The sequence below is a fragment of the Brachyhypopomus gauderio genome, chromosome 2 (genome assembly GCF_052324685.1).
Source record: "Brachyhypopomus gauderio isolate BG-103 chromosome 2, BGAUD_0.2, whole genome shotgun sequence".
Lineage (NCBI taxonomy): Eukaryota > Metazoa > Chordata > Actinopteri > Gymnotiformes > Hypopomidae > Brachyhypopomus > Brachyhypopomus gauderio.
Genome location: NC_135212.1, coordinates 9,999,790 through 10,020,648, shown reverse-complemented (window position 1 = coordinate 10,020,648; position 20,859 = coordinate 9,999,790). Strand labels below are relative to the sequence as shown.

Sequence of the window (20,859 nt, the reverse complement as noted above, 5' to 3'; positions counted from 1 at the left end):
GCGGTGCGTAGCGTTCAGGATAAGAACCCCCTCCTCCTCCTTCAGATCGTAAATGTGCCGACGGGAGCCTTATTAAAGATCTGAAGCGTTTGCGTTTTTTTTTCTTTTATTAATCTGGTTGAGGACCCACACGGCATGCAGGCACTGCATCATCGACTTTCTCATCACGGGGGAGGGGGGGGGGGGGGGGGGGTTCAGTTTGCAGCGAGGCTGACCGAGGTGCACGAGACGTGCTCACACCTGCGGTGAGCCACTGTTGTCACCCGAGTCACCCACGCCATCGATCCGTCATCACGTCGCGTAGAGACGTCGGCGCCGGAGCACCGCCCCCTTTTTAAAAGCCCGTTTTAAGCAGCCGTTCCACCTGCACGCCGAACGTTACGGCTCACCTCAGAAGTGGTACCTGTGGTACCTGTAATCTCCACGTGACCAGGCTCGCGCCGTGGTTTGTGGTGACCCAGTTCCAGGAACAGGGACGGGGATGCGGCCCTCGCCGTGCCGGACCGCTCATGCTCCGGCTCCTCTCGGTTCCATGCTGGAGCTACAGCAAATTCAGCATCCAGCAGAGAACTGGCGGTACTGGAACCGAGCCCGTGTGAGTTGTCCTCATCTCCCGTGCCGTCAAACCCGTGACCTCACGTTACAGTCGGTTTGTTGGTGTCTGGCCAGTGGTTGGACCTTAAACCATGCTCCCATGTTCTTTTAGTAAAGTAATGTATGCACATACACACACACACACACACACACACACTTCTGGATCGGAGTTCTCACTGTGGAATTGTTGTCTTGGATAAGCGGTGCTGCTGGAGTCCTGGGGTGAGACCCGGTCAGTGTGAGCTGCTCTGTGAGCTGTGTCTCAGGGGTGAGGTGCCACCACAGAGAGCTGCTCTGTGAGTTGATGCCAGGCGTGGGTGGGGCGTGTGGTTGGAGCTGTCTTCACCAGAGAACTTTCCTTCTGTGTGTCTCTCTCTAGCTCAGGTTTAGTGTTGAATGATCCCTCAAGATTAAGAGTTTGCTCTCATGCTCCCTGTCTCTCTCTCTCTCACACACACACACACACACACACATATGCCTTCAATACCCCTTCCCACTACACATGCTAACAAACACACACACTCACTCTCACACACACACTCTGAATAGGCAGAAATCGGAGTGAAGTAGAATGCTGGCCACAGTACAATTCTCACCGCAATCTGTTCCCAGCAGATGCACGTCCACAGACAATGGGCCCGTGATGTATCGCAATAGGCAGAAATCCTGCAGGCTGTGGCCTCTCCGCTCAGCAGCTCGGGGTTTTTTGGCTATAATTAGCTGCCCGGGGAAACTTTCAGTCAAACAAAGACTGTGGGAGAGAGTGAGACAGAGAGAGAGAAAGAGAGAGAGTTTGGCCCATGAGGATTTGTCATGGACTGCTCCTTGTTAAATTTAAGACTAAAAAAAATCAGCTGGTCCTCATGGCTGGAAGGCCGTGGCGCTACTCTGCTCCCTCTGCAGGAGTCCGGGCCCGACGTCTGTGAGGTGGAGGAGCGGAGCAAACACGCCACCTACACGACGCGTCCACTCCCGAGCCTCCGAGATGCTTGCGGGTCTAATTAACAGCCTGGCCGTCGTCCAGACAATGACATCAGCACCAGGCGGCGCAGGTTACGGGGCTGGCGGCAGCCCGAAAGCGTTCCGGCGAGGGTCCGGCGAGGGCAACCTCCGTCGTGACCGTCCCTCCTGTCGCGCAGTGCTGCCAGTGACCATCACAAAAACTCCGCATTTTTGCCGGCGTCGTGGCAATCGGCGACCTTTCGAAGCGCTTCTCTGCCTGCGGCCCAAAGTCCTTTTACCTCAAGACCAATCGCGAGGTTAATTCCAGCTGGTGTCTCGGGCCGCATTTCATTCGGAGCATCGTGGGAGGTGAGGTGGTCGCGTTCGTCGCGGAGATTTCAGCTGCCGTGTTAGCGCGACCTCGGGAGCCGGCCATTACTCATCTTGGCACGCGCAGCCACGCACGGCCGCGAGATGAGAAATCTCCGGGCCCGCTGTGACGAATGCCCCTCGATAACGCCCACGGAACCCGCTGGGTCGTATTTATCAGCAGAAGAAAGGAATGCGGTCTTTAGGAAAGCTCGTACCGGTCATGGGGGGCCGACATTACTCACTGGGAGGTGCTCGGAGGCAAAGTTCTGCCTGCATTCCTGAAACCTGACTGGGATACCCTGTCTCCACCACCCCCACCCACCAAAGTTTGAGTAACATGGAGGTCTTTGCCTTTTTCTGGATTTTCTGCCCACTTGCACTTCTATCTTTCTGCACTCTGTTACTTGATGGCGAATGAAACGGTGGTCATTTAGAGTGGAGCAGGAAGGTGTCGGGTGCCGAGACGCTGATGCGAGAGAAAACCCGCACAGGGTGACGGGATCCTCCAAGCGGAACAACGGGAGGGAAGGAATAAGGAACAGGCAGGCGTAGTCACGGATGTGTGTGTCAACATCAGAAAGCTAGTGGCGGACTCGCTAAAGGGACCCGGAGTGAGTGTGTAAGGTTGAATGTAGGCTGCACCGGGGGAGGACTGAAGCGGAGTGTATACGGATCTGACGCTGAGTCATCAGAGGAGGGAGATATTAGACTGGTTGGGTTCCTCATGGGTCCTGTCAAGTTGGCAAGCAGCGTGCGTTACAGCCTAGTGCCTTACAGCTGAGGGAGGGTGTACGTGTTACAGCTGAGCGAGGGTGTATGTGTTACAGCTGAGTGAGGGTGTACGTGTTACAGCTGGGCGAGGGTGTACGTGTTACAGCTGAGTGAGGGTGTACGTGTTACAGCTGAGCGAGGTTGTACGTGTTACTGCTGACCAGGGTGTATGTGTTACAGCTGAGTGAGGGTGTATGTGTTACAGCTGAGTGAGGGTGTACGTGTTACAGCTGAGCGAGGGTGTATGTGTTACAGCTGAGTGAGGGTGTACGTGTTACAGCTGAGCGAGGGTGTATGTGTTACAGCTGAGTGAGGGTGTACGTGTGACAGCTGAGCGAGGGTGTACGTGTTACAGCTGGGCGAGGGTGTACGTGTTACAGCTGACCTGGGTGTATGTGTTACAGCTGAGCGAGGGTGTACGTGTTACAGCTGACCAGAGTGTACGTGTTACAGCTGACCAGGGTGTACGTGTTGCAGGTGACCAGGGTGTACATGTTCCAGCTGACCAGGGTGTACGTGTTACAGCTGACCAGGGTGTACGTGTTACAGCTGACCAGGGTGTACGTGTTACAGCTGGGCGGAGTGTTACACCTGAGCTGAACATACGTGTTGCATCTCAGTACATGTATATATTACCGCAGTGATTTAGTAAAACACGGTTTTGGTTGGTAAAAATGGAAAAGAGCATCATTGCTTGAAGAAGCAGCTCTGTGTAAAGGTTTGCCCTAATTAGTCAGTTTGCCAATCACAGGTTCTTTTGGCTATGATTGCTGGCTTCATTATGTGGGTTTCCTTTCTCCCTTATGGAAGGCTTACACATAGGCTCTCAGAAACATCACTAGAAACAGAAACATCACTAGAGATACATGCAAATGGGAGAAGCTTCCAGAATATGTGAAATAAAATTCAAATGTCTTGGCTGAAAAGCATATGATATTGACAGTAAACAGTCGGGAGTTAACGTATATTTAACAGTAGGCTATATTTATATCAGGGTGATATTGTTGCAGGAGGATCTCTTCACTGTATACAGTACAAAATGCATGTAAGGATGGGTTATTAAGGGAGTTCTCAGAAGTACTAATATTTACATAAGTGTTGATGAGCACACACTAGCCCTGGGTAGAGACAGGGGAGTATAACGATGTATATTTGTGTGTGCATGTGTGCAGTCGAGTGCGTGAGAGAGAGAGGGAGAGTGTGTGTGTGTGTGTGTGTGTGTGTGTGTGTGTGTGGTGGGGGGGTGAGCTGGGAGAAGGGGTTGAAACTGCACAGTGGGGCTTACTAAAAATAAAATGAGGCAAACCATGTCATCTGGGATAACATATAAAACAGCCTTCTGAGTCACTTGACTTATAGAGTCACGCATCCCAGCGATTAGACAGTTTACTTTAATAGAAGTGACAGGGCTTTTTTTTGCGATAGGCAGAGAAGGGGAGCGTGAACTGTTGAGTGGAATTGTGGGAAGACCTGAAGTACGTTGTCCTGCCAACACTGGACTGCAGACCTCAGTACAGGCGGGAGAACCTCTCCACACCACCAGTCAGGTAACAGCTGGTGGGTCAACGGCGTGGAGATCCGTGAGGAGGAGAGAAGCTTAACGAAAATACACAGTCACAGCTCAGAGGGACTTGAGACTTGAGCTGGTTGTAGGATGTCCGGAGGTGTAGACGGTGTAGACGGTGTAGACGGTGTTGTCCCGCTGAGCGTCGGCTCGTGCAGGCTGATTGGGCGAAGCTCGGGTTTTCGTGCTGTAGAGAAATACAGAAGCCCAAGGCCTTAAAAGTGATGACTCCTCCCCACTACCCCACCCATCTAACCCCGCCCCCCAACCCCGCCCCCCAAACCCCACCACCCCCTCTTTTTGCGTCCCCGGTGTAAAATGCTGTTCAAGACTCTGAAACGCCATCTATTATATGCATGGACCAGACCAGGCAATCAAACATGTGGCTGATCATGAAAGAGTAGCGATGGGTCCCTCTATAGAGAACTGTCAAATATGAACTTTGGACTCCTCTGGTTAGACCATGTGGAAAAGCCTTTGATCGTATTGGTCATAGCCATCTCTTTGATGTCTTAGTAGGGGTTGAGGTGGGAGGGACTTTGCTCTGTTGTTATTATATACCGAGGTCTCCTGTGTTGGGAAGGTGGGAAAGACTCTTTGCAGGGTCGATACAGGTTGTCGGGTCAGCCGTTTCCGCTAGCAACTGAAGCAGAAGGCAGCGAGGGTGCAGGGGCCCTTGGTCGACAGGATTGGCACGTGCAGGACTATGCGGACTCCCTCCCGATCGCTATTGGGCAGGCGAGATGTGCGGGACACACCTGCAGTGCGGGACGGTCAGCTCACCTGCGGCGCGGATTAGCCAGCCAGGAGGGAGAAGCACGGGCAGACGCTCGTTTCCGAACCCGCGAGCCACCGACGATGTTAGCGCGGGACGGCGCGCGCGAGGACGCGGGACGGCACGCTCGAATCCCGCGAGGCTGCAAAGTGTGACGGGCCAACAGACTATCGGGATGGATGCGGTTGCCGTGACGAGAGTGTTACAGCGGGAAGGAGGGAGACCGTTAACAAGCTGGCAGCCGTCAGCCAGCAGCAGCAGATGGCACCAATGAAGTCCACTTCTGGCTCGCTAGCCGCCATACAGAAAAGACCAGCAGACATAACTGACTGAAGACCGGCGGCATTCTTTGAATATACAACACTGTGTAACTGTCATAACTGTGTTAATTGTAAAGCAATTTCAGTGTATGTCGAAAAGGTGCTATATAAGAGTAAATTTAATTCATTGAATGCTAATTATTAACGCTATTTATTATAGTTGTTATATATACATATTCATATTCATATATACATTTATATTCATATTTGGGAAAGTGAATGGTGGGTCGTCAGCATGAAGTCTCGGGGCGTAAACAAGGTGGGGTGAGGCCCTGTAAACATTTCCTGGGGCCGTGTGTGCGAGCTCCTCACACATCTGCCTGGAGACACGTCTGTGTGACGGCGGTGGAGACTGGCAGGTGGGCAGGGTTCCAGTGACAGGTGTTATAGAGCTCGCTATTGCCAAAGAAGACCTGCTGCGCGGCGTAATAAATAGGCCCCTAACGACAGGCAGACGTGGAGCTGAGGCTTACCAAGAGCCCGTGGTGGACTTTTGTAGGGCATTGACTTTGTTTATGAAATCCTCAGAGAAACCCTGTGCCTAGGATTCGTATGACAGTGGGTATAATCCTCACATTTGGGCGGTTCTGTCTGGGACCTTGGTACACTCTTGTACAGAAATGTAAATGTTGGCCGCCAACGTTTGGCTTTTGTCAGGCTAAAATTGGCTGCGAAGACTAGAATTAAGGTTGAGGTGGAGCTTATCATATTTGTGTTTGGTCTACGCATTCCTTAGAGGACAGTTTATCGTTCCAAGTTCTGGCCGTTCCAGACGTGTTTGGTCTGACGCATCATTCTGTTGTCAGTGTGGCGCTTAAAGAAATTTGAGGATATTTCAAGTGTGAGGAGGAATTTAATGGCAGTCTAATGCATTAAAGGCGGCGGTCAGCGTGTGTTCTCGTTGTTTTTATGTTTCGGTCTCTATCCTCTCACTTCAGAGTGAGACTGTCTCACCTACAGACACTTGGCTTCCTGCAGCTTCTGGGACTTTGTTATGTTACTGTCTCTGAACTGTGCAGTGATTAAAGAGGGAGAGAGAGAGAGTGTGTGTGTGTGTGTGTGTGTGTGTGTGTGTGTGTGTGTGTGTGTGTGTGTGTGTGTGTGTGTGTGTGTGTGTGTGTGTAAGAGAGAGAGAGACAGGCAGTAGGACAGGTGAAGTGGGTGTGGAGGAATTCGATATAAACAGCAGCTCAACTGCTTCCTTTCCTGAATGCATCAAGTGGAAAAGGAATTGTGTGTGTGTGTGTGTGTGTGTGTGTGTGTGTGTGTGTGTGTGTGTGTGTGTGTATGTGTGTGTGTGTGTGTGTGTGTGTGTGTGAGCAAAAGAGATAGTGAGGGTGAGATTCTAAAAGGAGATGTGGAGAAGACCGGCCTTACTGAATTAGGTAGAATCTATCCAATTATAAAACCTGATTAACTCTGTCAATTAAAGCGTGATGGACGTCCTTTCAATTATTGGCCCGCTGCATGAAAATCGATGGCTCTGAGCGCCTGGTCTATAGTTAGCCTGCGGAATTGGTCCCCTGTGGCACCTGCTGGCACCGATAAAAACTCCACCCGCTGATGTTCTGATAAGCCCAAGGAGCTTTACGCATAGAACAAAGGGGCGGGGCCAGGAGAGAGCGGGGCGGGGCCAGGAGAGAGCGGGGACAAAGGCGCCTGACATGCCGGCGGGTCCAGCCTTTCGTTCCAGCGGCTTTTGGGAGCGTTCAGGTTCACGCGTGCACACTCTCCCACGGATGGATACACACACACACAGTCAGGGTGCTGAGTGGCAAAATAAATCAGTTCAAAGGCTTGGTCCTGTGGTTGCAGCTCGGTGGTCATTTATGGAACATTTTATTTCAACTTATCCTGCCTCAGCACCTGCTATCACACACACACACACACACACACACTCCCCTCTCTCTCTATCTACAGTTCTTCACACACACACTCTGTCTGTCTGTCACATGCACACACACCTTTTCACGCACACTCACTCTCACTTTTTCACCTTCTCCCTTTTCCTGTCATTACTCCCTCACTTTCCTCCCCTCTTCCTACACGTTTCCTTCATGCGCGCCGACGTGTCCGCGGAAGAGTCGTCGCCGGTGTGAGAGAAGCATGGGTGTGTTCACGCGTGAGCGACAAAGCGCCAGAACTTTCCGCGAGGTGCGGCCTCTTCGTCTGAAAGGTCTGCGCCCCTCCTCCCCTCCCAAAAACCGGCCAGTTTCTCTGTGCCATGCTCTCCCGAGACTTCAAGGGTGGTGCGTGAGACTACCGAGGCGGTGTGTGTGTTCTGGTGCTATTTACAACTCAGTGTCAATAAGCGCTGCATTAAAGGAGCGAACCGAGACCTATCTGACAGTCGTTGTTTATCGCGAAAGTCTAACCACAAATTGATTGCCATGAAGATGATATTTATTTCGACTTTGTGATTGAGGGTGTGATTAACAATTAGGGTTGAGTTTAATTAAACTCACACTGCTGTCAGAACCGTAATTGTCAGCTCTCTTAATTGTCACCGAGACAATCGTTGTTGTCATTGTTGCTTGGGGGGGGGAGTGAGAAGAGATCAGAGAAGAGTTCTGATTGAATCGTTTCCTTTGACAACTTCACTGTTGTTGAATCCAAACAAACACAGCTGTTTGTGTGCATGTGTGTTTCTGGGTGTGTGTATGTGTGTGGGGGTGGGTGGGTTGGACTAAGACTAAGGGACTATGGATCCACGGCCTATGCAAATGAAAATTTGAATGATTTGCTTATATATCGATAATGTAGAACTGTTTGTATGTTTTTATTTTAATGTCTCTTGGATAGGTCTAAAATTGTAGTTGTAAATATTAGTCTTTAAGCAGCATTCAAATTATGTATCATGTAAAGCTGGATATTCAAAAAAATTTAAATGTCGGAGGGGAGTGGAACAGGGTTAGCGGAGACAAGCAGGCTGAAGTGGAGGTGTGTGTGCTGAGGGAGTGGCCTCTCTCCTCTAACCTGCTGGTGGTGGAGCATTAAAGCCATCCTCACAGTAAAACAACCACACCCCCCCCCCCCCCCCCCCCCCCAGAGAGTGACAGGGTTGACTGTCACAAGAGACCCACGTCCTATCACCACTGACTAGAATGACTCAGGACATGATCGTCTTAGACACCGCACTGCAGGCTGAGGAGAGAGTTTACAGCCTGTGCCATCCCCCCATAACACACACACACACACACACACACACACACACCTTTTGTCTGTGTGTGTCTTTCAATATCAAGGCTTTAAATTCAACAGCAGTGAAGTGCTGAGAGAGCAGTCTACCACTCCCCTCTCTCTCACCGTGGAATGACCCTCCCCCCCCCCTCCATTAGCCAGCCAGTGGTCCAGTCCCAGGCCTGACTGCTCCTTGGCCACGCCCCTTCCTCAGGCTCTTCCAGTTGCGTGGTGCGTCACACACATGCATCTCCAGAGCAGCTGCTGACTTGAACTACAAAAGTAACACATCAAAGGCTGCGTGTGTGTGTGTGTGTGTGTGTGTGTGTGTGTGTGAAAGGCGGGAGAACTGATTCCGATCCTGTGATGGAGCTTCACCCTCCATCCTGAACACGTTGCGGGAAAGTGAGCACGTTCAGACGCCAGCTGTTCACAGGTGTTCCAGTTGTTCACGCAGCGGCAGAATATTTGCTTCAGTGCTAATCCCTATTTTTCTTTCCCTCTCTATTTCCCGCACTCATTTCACCCATTTCTTGCCTCTCATGCTGAATTCTTCTCCCTCTCTCTCTCACTCTGTCTTCTTTCTTGCTCCATTATCACTCTCTCTTTCCCGCTCTTGCCCCCCCCCCCCCCCCCCCCCCGTGCAGCGGCGGCCGGAGCAGAAGACGTGGCCCTCTACGTGGGCATGGTGGCGGTGGTGCTGTGCCTGGCCCTGCTGCTGGTGGTGCTGGTACTGGTGTACCGGCGGAAGAAGGAGGGTCTGGACGCGGACGTAGCCGACTCCTCCATCCTCACCACCGGCTTTCAGCCCGTGGGAATCAAGCCCACCAAGCCAGGTGTGTGGGCACCACACAGGGCCACCCGCTGCAGTAGGCTATCTTTACGCTTTTCTACCCGTCTGTCCTCGTGCGTGCGTGTTTTTGTGTTTCTGTGTGTGTGTGTGTGTGTGTGTGTGTGTGTTTGTGTGTGTGTGTGTGTGTTCAAATACATGCCCCTCCCCCCCACCCACCCACCTACCTCTCGTGCTTGTGTTCTGGTCGCATGTGTTTTGTGTTTGTGCGGCACAAACACCACTCCGTCTCTGTCGCGCCACCTGCTTTAAATTCAGTAGAGAAGCACATTACAGCGCCGGTCAGAACAGCTGGCGTTCCCCGGCGCCGGGCGTGAGCGGGCGACACCGGCACCCGCGGGGGGTGAGCGGGCGACACCGGCGCTGGTCAGGCGTGAGCGGGCAACACCGGCAGGCGGTCTTGCGCTGGAAAGCCGTCCCGGTTGCCCACCCTGCGTTTAAGACCACATTCTTCCCACTGACTTTTTACCTTTAATCTGATGTGACAGGAATGAAAGTGGCTCCCGAGTGGAAAATGGAGGGTAGGCCAGACATAGAATTCTATTTTTTAATGCCTTAAGCAAGCCAGAAAAGAGCTTTATTTTTTAAAAACATGTTCTCCTAAGCTAGCCTTAAAAGCTGTATGAAATTGATTGTGGTTACTGAGGAGAATGAATTGATTTATCCATGAGGGAGTTCTTATCAGGGTTAGGGCTTTGTGAACAGGGACTTGTTCGTGTGCATGTATATGTGTGTCTGTGTGTGTGTGTGTGTTTTCATCGACTGTGTGCTGTTTAAATGAATGTCCCCTGGAGATGACTTTCTGAACATGGGGAATAAAAGAGTGATCAGGTCCAGGACAGGAGAGGGTGTCCAGCACACACTCTTTAAGAGAGAGTGATCAGGACAGGAGAAGATGTCCAACACACACTCTTTAAGAGAGAGTGATCAAGACAGGAGAGGGTGTCCAGCACACACTCTTTAAGAGAGAGTGATCAGGACCAGGACAGGAGAGGGTGTCCAGCACACACTCTTTAAGAGAGAGTGATCAGGTCCAGGACAGAAGAGGGTGTCCAGCACATACTCTTTAAGAGAGAGTGATCAGGACAGGAGAAGATGTCCAACACACACTCTTTAAGAGAGTGATCAGGACAGGAGAGGGTGTCCAGCACACACTCTTTAAGAGAGAGTGATCAGGACAGGAGAGTGTCCAGCACACACTCTTTAAGAGAGAGTGATCAGGACCAGGACAGGAAAGGGTGTCCAGCACACACTCTTTAAGAGAGTGATCAGGTCCAGAACAGGAGAGGGTGTCCAGCACATACTCTTTAAGAGAGAGTGATCAGGACAGGAGAGGGTGTCCAGCACACACTCTTTAAGAGAGAGTGATCAGGTCCAGGACAGGAGAGGGTGTCCAGCACACACTCTTTAAGAGAGAGTGATCAGGTCCAGGAGAGGGTGACCAGCACACTCTCTTTAAGAGAGAGTGATCAGGACCAGGACAGGAGAGGGTGTCCAGCACACACTCTTTAAGAGAGAGTGATCAGGTCCAGGACAGGAAAGGGTGCCCAGCACACACTCTTTAAGAGAGAGTGATCAGGTCCAGGAGAGGGTGTCCAGCACACACTCTTTAAGAGAGAGTGATCAGGTCCAGGACAGGAGAGGGTGTCCAGCACACACTCTTTAAGAGAGAGTGATCAGGTCCAGGACAGGAAAGGGTGCCCAGCACACACTCTTTAAGAGAGAGTGGTCAGGTCCAGGAGAGGGTGACCAGCACACACTCTTTAAGAGGTAGTTGTAAAGGCTCAGTTAGCATTAAGATTGCAGTTAATTCTTACAGTCAACTCTTAATATAACTAATGCCTGCTCTCTCTCTCTCTCTCTTCCTCTCTCTCCCTCCCTCTCTCTCTCTCTCTCTCTCCTTTCTTTGCTCACTCTTCCTCTTTTATGTCTGTTCTCTCTCCCTCCCCCTGTTCTTTCCCCCCTCCCTCTCTCCCTTCTTTCCGTCACACAGAGAACTCTCACCTGCTCACCATCCAACCAGACCTGACCACCACCACTACCAGCTACCAGGGCACGCTCCGCTCACGCCTGGACGTCGGTGAGAAGTTCTCCATGAGCAACGGGCCGCTACTGGAGCCACTGGCCAACGGCTCACACACGCTGCACAACGGCAAGCTGCCCAGTGACCCCGGCGACTTCGTCAGCCGCCTGGCGTCCCAGAGCTACTTCAAGACCCTGCCCAGGGACAGCGCAGACACCTCCTACGGCACCTTCAACTTCTTGGGAGGACGCCTCACCATCCCCAACACGGGTGAGCTGGGCTGGGGTGAAGGCGGGGCTTGGTTTGGAAAGGGGAGTGGTTATGCTGCACACTATGGTTATGCTGTGTTTTGTTTAGATTTTTTTTATATGAATACTTTTTACAGCTAAGCATCGGGCCCTCGATTACACCAAGAGCTCGGCCCAAAAACTATGTAAACAACTGTGTAAACAGCCATGTAAACAACTGTGTAAACAATCATGTAAACAACTGTGCAAACAGTGTATATGCAGGAAGCAGCACTTATACTGTTGGAGTCATGATCGGGATCTGACTATAAAAGCCTTGTAAGTGGGCCAGGCAGAAAGTTCCTCTCTTGGTGGGTCAACGTGTGAGACGGGCCATGCTTCCCAGAGTTTGTTTCTCCCAGCGTGAGGTCACAGTGGCCAACATGCAAGACCAGTCTGTGACCCAGTCTGCCCAGTGGCAGCCAGTGGAACAGCTACCTCTCTTCTCCTCCGTCTGCTGGCTTTATATATATATATATATATATATATATATATATATATATATATATATATATATATATATATATATATATATATATAAGCAAACAAAAAAGCCTAAAGGGCAATAGGCCCAACCAGCTGCACAACTGAACCTCTTACATTATTAAAGAACAGAGGAAGGAGAATCTGAAAATTTCATTTCTTCCACCTCAGCAATATTTCACAATGTAAAGCCCAACCCGCTGAAATGTAAATGCCAGTTGCTTCAGTAGTTTTCTCAGTAATGTCTTTTCAGTAATGTCTTTTCAGTAATGCTTTTTCAGTAATAGTTTTTTTTTTTCAGTAATGTTTTTGGCCTTGTCTGCTTTTAGATGCTGCTGGGAATCAGCAGGGATACATGGTCGAACTGCTGGTTGTTGATTTTGTTGTTGTTGTTATTGTTGTTGTTTTTTTTTTTCTGTGGTGATTGGTTGGTATCACAACGCTGCCTCTACTACAGAGGGGACCTGGGTTCAGTCCCCTGTCCACACACATGTACCTCTCTGTATCAAAAAGTCTCCATGGGCAGGACTCCTAATGTAGGATGATCTATCTGCACGAGAACATGGAGCAGTTGTGTGAATGTAAATGACTGGCACATCTGGGTAATGCTGCTGACGGTGTGTTGAATAAGCATTTCCGCACACACACACACACACACACACACACACACACACACACACACACACACACACACACACACACACACCAACCCTCCCTTCACTTCACCAGGAACCCGAAACTTTCCCACACGACTGATTTGAAAGAAGCTGATTCAGTCAAACACCAGCTAGCCGGGGCTAAACTTAGCCTGTTGCTAATGGCTTAGTGCTTAAGGTTTCTGGTGGAACTCAGCTCTGCATTACGGTCATCAATCATCACACATAACTGCACGTTCTCCACCACACGCACCACAGTGAAACATGCATACACTGACAGCTCGGTATAAATACACATACCGTTGTACCATATAATACACTCTATAATGCTAATGACACTAATACATAATATCTAGGTCTTTCTGCCTAGATATTATAGTATACGACAAAGCCCAAAACTGATCCCAGACCAGTACCTTCCTCTTCTCTCTGCTGAAGGGAGGAGACAACTAGCCCCTACACAGGACTTCTCGGCACCCGGGGAGAACGGGGTTGGGGGAGTGTCAGTAAATGAACCTTAGTAAATGAACCTCCATCTGCCCTCTCTTTGGTCTTCTTTGCATCAGGGATCAGCCTGCTAATTCCCCCGGAGGCCATTCCTAGAGGCAAGATCTACGAGATCTACCTGACCGTGCAGAGAAAGGAAGATCTGAGGTGAGTCCCATCCCAACACAGGGGGGAGGCGCCAGACACCCAGAGAAGTGAAGGGTGCTGGGTGGAGGGGAGGGGGGATAAAGCCTGTGCTGGCGGCCACTTCAGAGTGGATTTGAACTCGATTCCCCCATGCTGGGGTGCGCGAGCATGTGTGTGTGTCTCTCTGTGCGTGTGTGTGTGTGTGTGTGTGCGTGCATATCTGTGTGCACATTTTTCTGGTCTTGACGTGTGAGTAATACTAGCTACAGAAATTAAAGGACTGCATGCATAGTGTGATGTACCACCAAAATCTCAAAATCTTACAAGTGTGCACGCATGCACACGTACACACACACACACACACAACACACACACACACACACACACACACACACACACACTTGAAAGGTTTTTGGCTCATCCACCATACTTCATCCACCATCTACCCTACTGGCCATGACTACCTGAAACAACAGTAATAATGATGATAATAATAGTAATTGTAATAATAATAATAATAGTATATTATTATAATAATAATGATAATTATCATCATCATTATCATCATTATTCTGGACCTGATTATAATTTAATGTAGTGGTGATAGTATGTTTAGCATGCGAACAAGTTGCTCATGCTGGTCATAATGGCGCCCCCTGCAGGCTGCCCCTGGCTGGGTGTCAGACCCTGCTGAGCCCTGTGGTGAGCTGCGGTCCGCCAGGCGTGGTCCTGACCCGGCCTGTCATCATCAGCATGGACCACTGCTCGGACGCCTGTCCCGAGAACTGGGCCCTCCGGCTGAAGAAGCAGTCCTACGAAGGAAGCTGGGAGGTGAGGGAGGCAGTTGTGTGTGTGTGTGTGTGTGTGTGTGTGTGTGTGTGTGTGTGTGTGTGTGGCCAGCAGCATTCACCTTTAACCCTTTCCACTGGAGTCACATGTTCTGGATGGAACCACGTGTAACAATGAGCTATTGATGATGTAACAATGGCAGTAATTAACAACAGTCAAAGAATAAAACTCTGATTAGAATTCTGGAAGTGCACATGCGAACACAGAAAAGCCCTTTTTCTGCCCATGAGTGTGTTGTGAGCCAGCATTGGACAGGCACCACCCAGCCAGCAGAGCGCCAGGTGTGCAGGAGGATGAGGAGGAACAAGAGGGAGATGGAGGAAGGACCTTGGGGAGGGGGTGCGAAGGTCTTCTTTCATGTTCGATATTGTGCATAAATTATTCAGGGCCCCTTGGCGTGGCAGTGCTGGGGCGTCTGCAGAATGAATTGCCCTGTCTTTAGGCTGAGGTTAGGAGAGTACTTTTAATCATCTCCCAGCCCAAATATAGCCCGCAGGCGACAGGTCGCCCGGCACTTGCCCAGGTACCCCCAGACAAAGGCAGGAAGCAGGAAAGTTTGTCCTGGATAGAGTCTTGGCAGAGTGGCTTAAAGCAATTAATTTCTCCAGAGAACGCAGATCTGAGAGGAGATTGGGGCAGCTGGGGAAGGGAAAACATCTATTGAACCGTTCGGTGCGGGGACGTACAAGAGCGACTGAGCAATGTAGTCTAATGGGAAAGTACTGCACACCTTTACGGTGGAATGCAAAATGCCTTCGTGTCAGTGCTAATTTCCCTGATGAAGATAACAGCTTTTTTTAATTGATTGGCAGGATGCAGTTCCTCCCGGCCAGAGACTCCGAGGCATGTGGGGGCGGGGCCTTCAAAATGAGGCTGATTGGATGACACGCTAGTGGGCGGGTGCAGGAGAAAGTAGATTCCTGGTGATGAGCCGCTGCCAGTGCAGGTCCTCCTTGCCTTTTCATCTAATTAAAGCCACTCTGGGGACCCATTATGAGACAGGATCTGACCACAGGCTATGGAAGAACGACATGTTTCATTAGGACAGCTTGATGCTAGGGGATGTTCTCTTTAACCCCGCCCCCTTGATTTCTTTGCTTAAGATGCGTCTCCCGTGTATTATGTACACATCAGAACTTGAGGAGCTGAAGAGGCTGTCGTTACTGTTGCTGGCATATTGGAGACATCAGATGGCTTGTGCCCTAATGAACTCCTTGAGGTCACACCGAAGTGCGATCTCCCGTCGCGGCCGCAATTAAATCGTTCTCACGGCCTTTAAGGAAAGGAGCGGCTAATTGTCAAAGTGGCTAATTGATTAACGAATGGCCAGAGTGTAAAATGGCGATAGATTGGCCGTGCTGTTGCCATGGAAACGCTAACGAGTGTGGCCGGCACGGCTGATGAGGTCGCATCTCCCCGTGCTGACTGTGATTGCATCAGGGCCGCTCCGATATCACCTCCTGCAAAAGGCATATCTCCTGTCCCCGCCTTTTCATTTTAATGGCTGTATTATCAAACGGATAGAAAGGAAATTGCTAAAGAATTCTTTCATATATTTTCTTTGCCCTTTCATTTTTCTTATGTGAACAGATATGCTTCTGTCGTACCCTTGGAAGAAACATATCTGTGTTGGTGTGTGTGTGTATTGTGTGTGGCTGCATTATAAGTAACAACTACAATGTGTTTCAGCCAAGTAAGACTAATATGCAAAAACAATTATAAACCAGCTTGAGCAATTCTTGAAACTTGAAGAGTGCGTGATCAGAATGGTAGTGGTATTCAAACCCACTCCATAGATCACATGGACACATCCTTAACATGCTCCCCAAACCTGTGAACCCACAGTGACCTCTGCCCTTTCCCTGGCCACGTGTGTCTGTTACACTAACCCTATTACATGTGTGTTTGTGTGTGGGCATTCAGGACGTGCTCCTGGTGGGCGAGGAGCCGGCGCCCGAGCCATACTACTGCCAGCTGGAGGCAGAGACGTGCCGCGTGTTCACCAATCAGCTGGGCCGCTTCGCCCTGGTTGGAGAGTCGCTCAGCATGGTGGCCGCCAAGCGTCTGAAGCTTCTGCTGTTTGCACCCACCTACTGCTCTACGCTGGAGTACAGCATCCGCGTCTACTGCACAGACGACACGCAGGACCTCGTCAAGGTGAGCGTCCTCGCGCCTCACACGGGGCACCAATAACGTGGTAGTGGTTTGCTTCGATGGTTGAGCGTGCTCTCATTGGTCCTTGGAGATGACAGATGGCACCTTTGTTATATTGCGAATGCCATATATAGCTAGTGTAGTAACCTTCCTTCAAGTTTGTACATTCAGGTGGATTTAATATTTTAAAAAGCAACACAGCTTCAGGTAAACTGCCACTTCAGTTGTTCTGGATTTCCTGATTAAACCAAAGATTATGCCCTCCAAGAATGTAATTTCTAAGAAGCATGTGTTACTGATTGGAGTGTTGATTAGTTCATATGTTGGTGAGGTGCCTGGAGATTGGTTGATATTTTCGTGTGCCGAGTGGTGATAGGTTACGTTCTGTTCTGTTTCCATCTGTCTTCCTTCCTGCTGGCTATCCCTCAGCTGAGACATTTCGGCATGCTCAACACCCCCCCCCCCCCTTTTTTTTTTTGAACGGATCAAGAATAATCAGGAGCTAATGCCAGAGCTGGCTCCCTGGAGGAGCGTGTCTGAGGAGCCTGTTAAGATTTCATTTGCATGGTTAATTAGTAAATGAAAAAAGGGCAGCTCTGACTGCGGCCTTACGGTCGCCACAGGAGACCAACACTGAGCACTCGTCAGTCACTGCCTGCCAAGGATCCTCACCTAGAGAGAGAGAGAGAGAGCGAGAGAGGGAGGGAGTGATAGAGTGAGAGAGAGGGAGAGAGATAGAGAGAGAGGGAGAAAGTGACAGAGAGAGAGCAAGAGAGGGAGAGAGAGAGAGAGAGAGAAAGTGACAGAGAGACAGAGCGAGAGAGCGAGAGAGGGAGAGAAAGAGAAAGTGACAGAGAGACAGAGTGAGAGAAAGAAACAGAGAGAGACAGAGGATACAGTATATGACATTATTAAACTCATGAACACAAACAGTAGGTTCGTTATAAAGATTGCCAACAAAAGGACCCTTTCCAGTTCTCAGGAATGGGGAGTGAGTCAAGGCTACAGCTTAAGCCCAACTTTATTCTACATCTACATCAATGAATCAGCCACCATATTAGATCGCTCTGTGGCACCTGGTCTGACTCTACATGACTCAGAAATCACATTTCTGTTCTAACCTGGTTCTGCTGACTCCCACGGAGCGGGGGCTACGGCAGAGCTCGGACCTGCTGGCGCCGTGCTGCCAGACTGGGGCCCTGGCAGGAAACCTGAAAAAGACCAAAACAATAATTTTGTCAGTTGCCAGGGAAGAGCTTCACGCTTCACATTGGGGTCACAAAAAATTTAAACCTGTAGAGAGTATAATTATTTAGGAATGAACAATAGTTCAACTGGAAGCTTCAATCCAGAAGTAAATGAACCGAGAGAGACAGCACACAGGACATTTTATGCAATTAAATGTCAAATTCACATTGAAATACCAATTCACATTTGGCTCGAGTGGTTTCGGTTGGTTTATAGAACACATTCTGATGGATGGAAGCGAGGTCTGGGGGACCAACCTCATGGAACCAGTGGAAAAACCCACAGCTGAAATGATTCGCACTGGACATATAAAAACTATCCTGAGAGTGCACAAGAAAACAAAAAATAAACGTGGAGCTGAGAGTAATTTCCCCAATTACTCAACATTCAAAAAAGGGTTATTAAATGTTGGCTACATAAAAAAAATCACTACAAAGCCCTGCGATGCCAAGAGCTGAGCAGAAAAAAGACTTTGCTAAAACAGATGGCCATGTTCACTGAGTTCATTTAGAAACACAACAAACTACCTTCTCACAGTGATTGAAACTACACACAGAACCATGCCGACAAAGTCCAGACTCCGTGAACACCGCCTGACCATCCAGACCGGCTGATGTAAGACATCATGGCTGCCCAGAGAGCAGAGACTCAGCCAGAATCGCAACAATGACACTGTAGAGACCAAGGCAGACATTTGGACCCGGCGTAAAACATCTGAGCAAAAACGCTAAATTGCAGTACACAGTCGGAGACGACACAGCCCAACTGTAGCTGTCTAACTATCTTATTAGCAGAAAAGCCAGAAGCACTTTAGCCAGGCTGCCATATAAAGATAAGTGAGTACCCATCCTAAACACAACAAAGACCCACACCTACACACACACACACCCATAAACACACATTCACACATAATTGTATTTCTCTGTTTGTAAACACCTTTATACACTCACCGGCCACTTTATTAGGTGCACCTGTCTAACTTTTCATTAATGCAAATGTCGAACTAGCCCAGTGGTTCCCAAAGTGGGGGGTGCGCTGCCTAGGTGGGGCGCGGAGCTATTGCAGGGGAGACGCGGAGCTTGGAAGTAAAACATGCTCAAATGTGTCAATGGGGGGGGGGCGCGAAAATATTCTCATCTACTAAAGAGGGGCACGGCAGAAAAAGTTTGGGAACCACTGAACTAGCCAATCATATGGCAGTAGCTCAATGCATTTAGACATGTAGACGTAGCCAATATGATCTGCTGCAGTTCAAACTGAGCATCAGAATGGGGCAGAAAGGTGATTTAAGTGACTTTGAACGTGGTTTGGTTGTTGGTGCCAGATGGGCTGGTCTGAGTATTTCAGAAACTGCTGATCTACTGGGATTTTCATGCACAACCATATTTAGTGTTTACAGAAAATGGTGCGAAAAAGAGAAAATATCCAGTGAGCGGCAGTTCTGTGGGCGCAAATGCCTTGTTGATGCCAGAGGTCAGAGGAGAATGGCCAGACTGGTTTGAGCTGATAGAACAGCAACAATAACTCAAATAACCAGTCGTTACAACCGAGGCATGCAGAAGAGCATCTCTGAATGCACAACACATCGAACCTTGAGGTGGATGGGCTACAGCAGCAGAAGACCACACCAGGTGCCACTCCTGTCAGCTAAGAACAGGAAACTGAGGCTACAATTCACACAGGCTCACCAAAATGGGACAATAGAAGATTGAAAAAACGTTGCCTGGTCCTGATGGTAGGGTCAGAAATTGGCGTCAATAACATGAAAGCATGGATCCTTCCTGCCTTGTATCAATGGTTCAGGTTGGTGGTGGTGGTGCAATGGTGTGGGGGATATTTTCCTGGCACACTTTGGGCCCATTAGTACCAATATAGCATCATGTCAACGTCACAGCCTACCTGAGTATTGTTGCTGACCATATCCTTCCCTTTGTGACCACAGTGTACCCATCTTCTGATATGGGGTATCCTGACTACCAGCAGGATAATGCACCATGTCATAAAGCGTGAATCATCTCAGACTGGTTTCTTGAACACGACAATGAGTTCACTGTACTCGAATGGCCTCCACAGTCACCAGATCTCAGTCCAATAGAGCACCTTTACATTCACATCATGGATGTGCAGCTGACAAATCTGCAGCAACTGCGTGATGCTATCATGTCAATGTGGAATGTTTCCAGTACCTTGTTGAATCTATGCCACAAAGGTTTAAGACAGTTCTGAAGGCAAAAGTGGGTCCAACCCAGTACTAGCAAGGTGTACCTAATAAAATGGCCATTGAAGGTATATTTGACCAACTATTTTCATGCTGATTTCAATTGCTTTCATAGAAAGCATCAATGTAGAACTATTATTTATCATAATATTGTAAAAGTTTATTCTGTGTCTTAATATTGCTTTGGCAATACTGCAAACAAATGTTGTCATGCCAGTAAACCTTACTGAATTGAAAAAGAGATGGGGAGAGAGGGAGAGGGAGAGGGATAGAAAGGCAGTACATGTACAGGAAAGAGGTGCATAGGAAACGAGAAGAAAAGTCAGAGCTGACTGAAGTAGGAAGTGATCGAGACAACAAGACTGGGGCAGAGAGAGAGAGGAGGAGGAGGAGGAGGAGGAGTAGGAGGAGGGGGATACTGGTGAGGGAGCCAGAAATGTCCCCGGTGTGCTTAAACAGAGCAGTTAGCCATGCGGAGGTGGGGGAATTACTGGAGCGCTGGAGCTGGGGAGCTGCAGTTATAACGGCACTTCCCACAGGGGAGGCGTGGAGGCGGGGTCTTGAGAATGCAGAGACATTGAGAGATCTGGAAAGGAGGCGGGGTCTTGAGGATGCCGAAACATTGAGAGATCTGGAAAGGAAGCGGCGTCTTGAGAATGCAGAGACATTGAGAGATCTGGAAAGGAGGCGGGGTCTTGAGGATGCCGAAACATTGAGAGATCTGGAAAGGAAGCGGCGTCTTGAGAATGCAGAGACATTGAGAGATCTGGAAAGGAGGTGGGGTCTGGAGGATGCTGAGACATTGAGAGATCTAGAAAGGAGGTGGGGTCTTGAGAATACCGAGACATTGAGAGATCTAGAAAGGAGGCGGGGTCTTGAGAATGCTGAGAAATTGAGAGATCTGGAAAGGAGGTGGGGTCTTGAGGATGCCGAAACATTG

At 49.5% G+C, this 20,859-nt stretch overlaps 1 protein-coding gene across 1 annotated transcript in view; it reads left to right on the top strand.

Annotated features, from left to right (window-relative positions):
* The window catches only part of unc5a (unc-5 netrin receptor A), a 123,597-nt gene that overhangs the window by 92,985 nt on the left and 9,753 nt on the right, over positions 1–20,859 (top strand). The window contains exons 7-13 of the mRNA XM_076986615.1: positions 3,879–3,885; positions 4,294–4,298; positions 9,166–9,354; positions 11,362–11,661; positions 13,384–13,471; positions 14,113–14,281; positions 16,223–16,456. Coding sequence (XP_076842730.1) covers positions 3,879–3,885; positions 4,294–4,298; positions 9,166–9,354; positions 11,362–11,661; positions 13,384–13,471; positions 14,113–14,281; positions 16,223–16,456 — 992 coding nt within the window. The remainder of the gene's footprint in view (positions 1–3,878; positions 3,886–4,293; positions 4,299–9,165; positions 9,355–11,361; positions 11,662–13,383; positions 13,472–14,112; positions 14,282–16,222; positions 16,457–20,859) is intronic.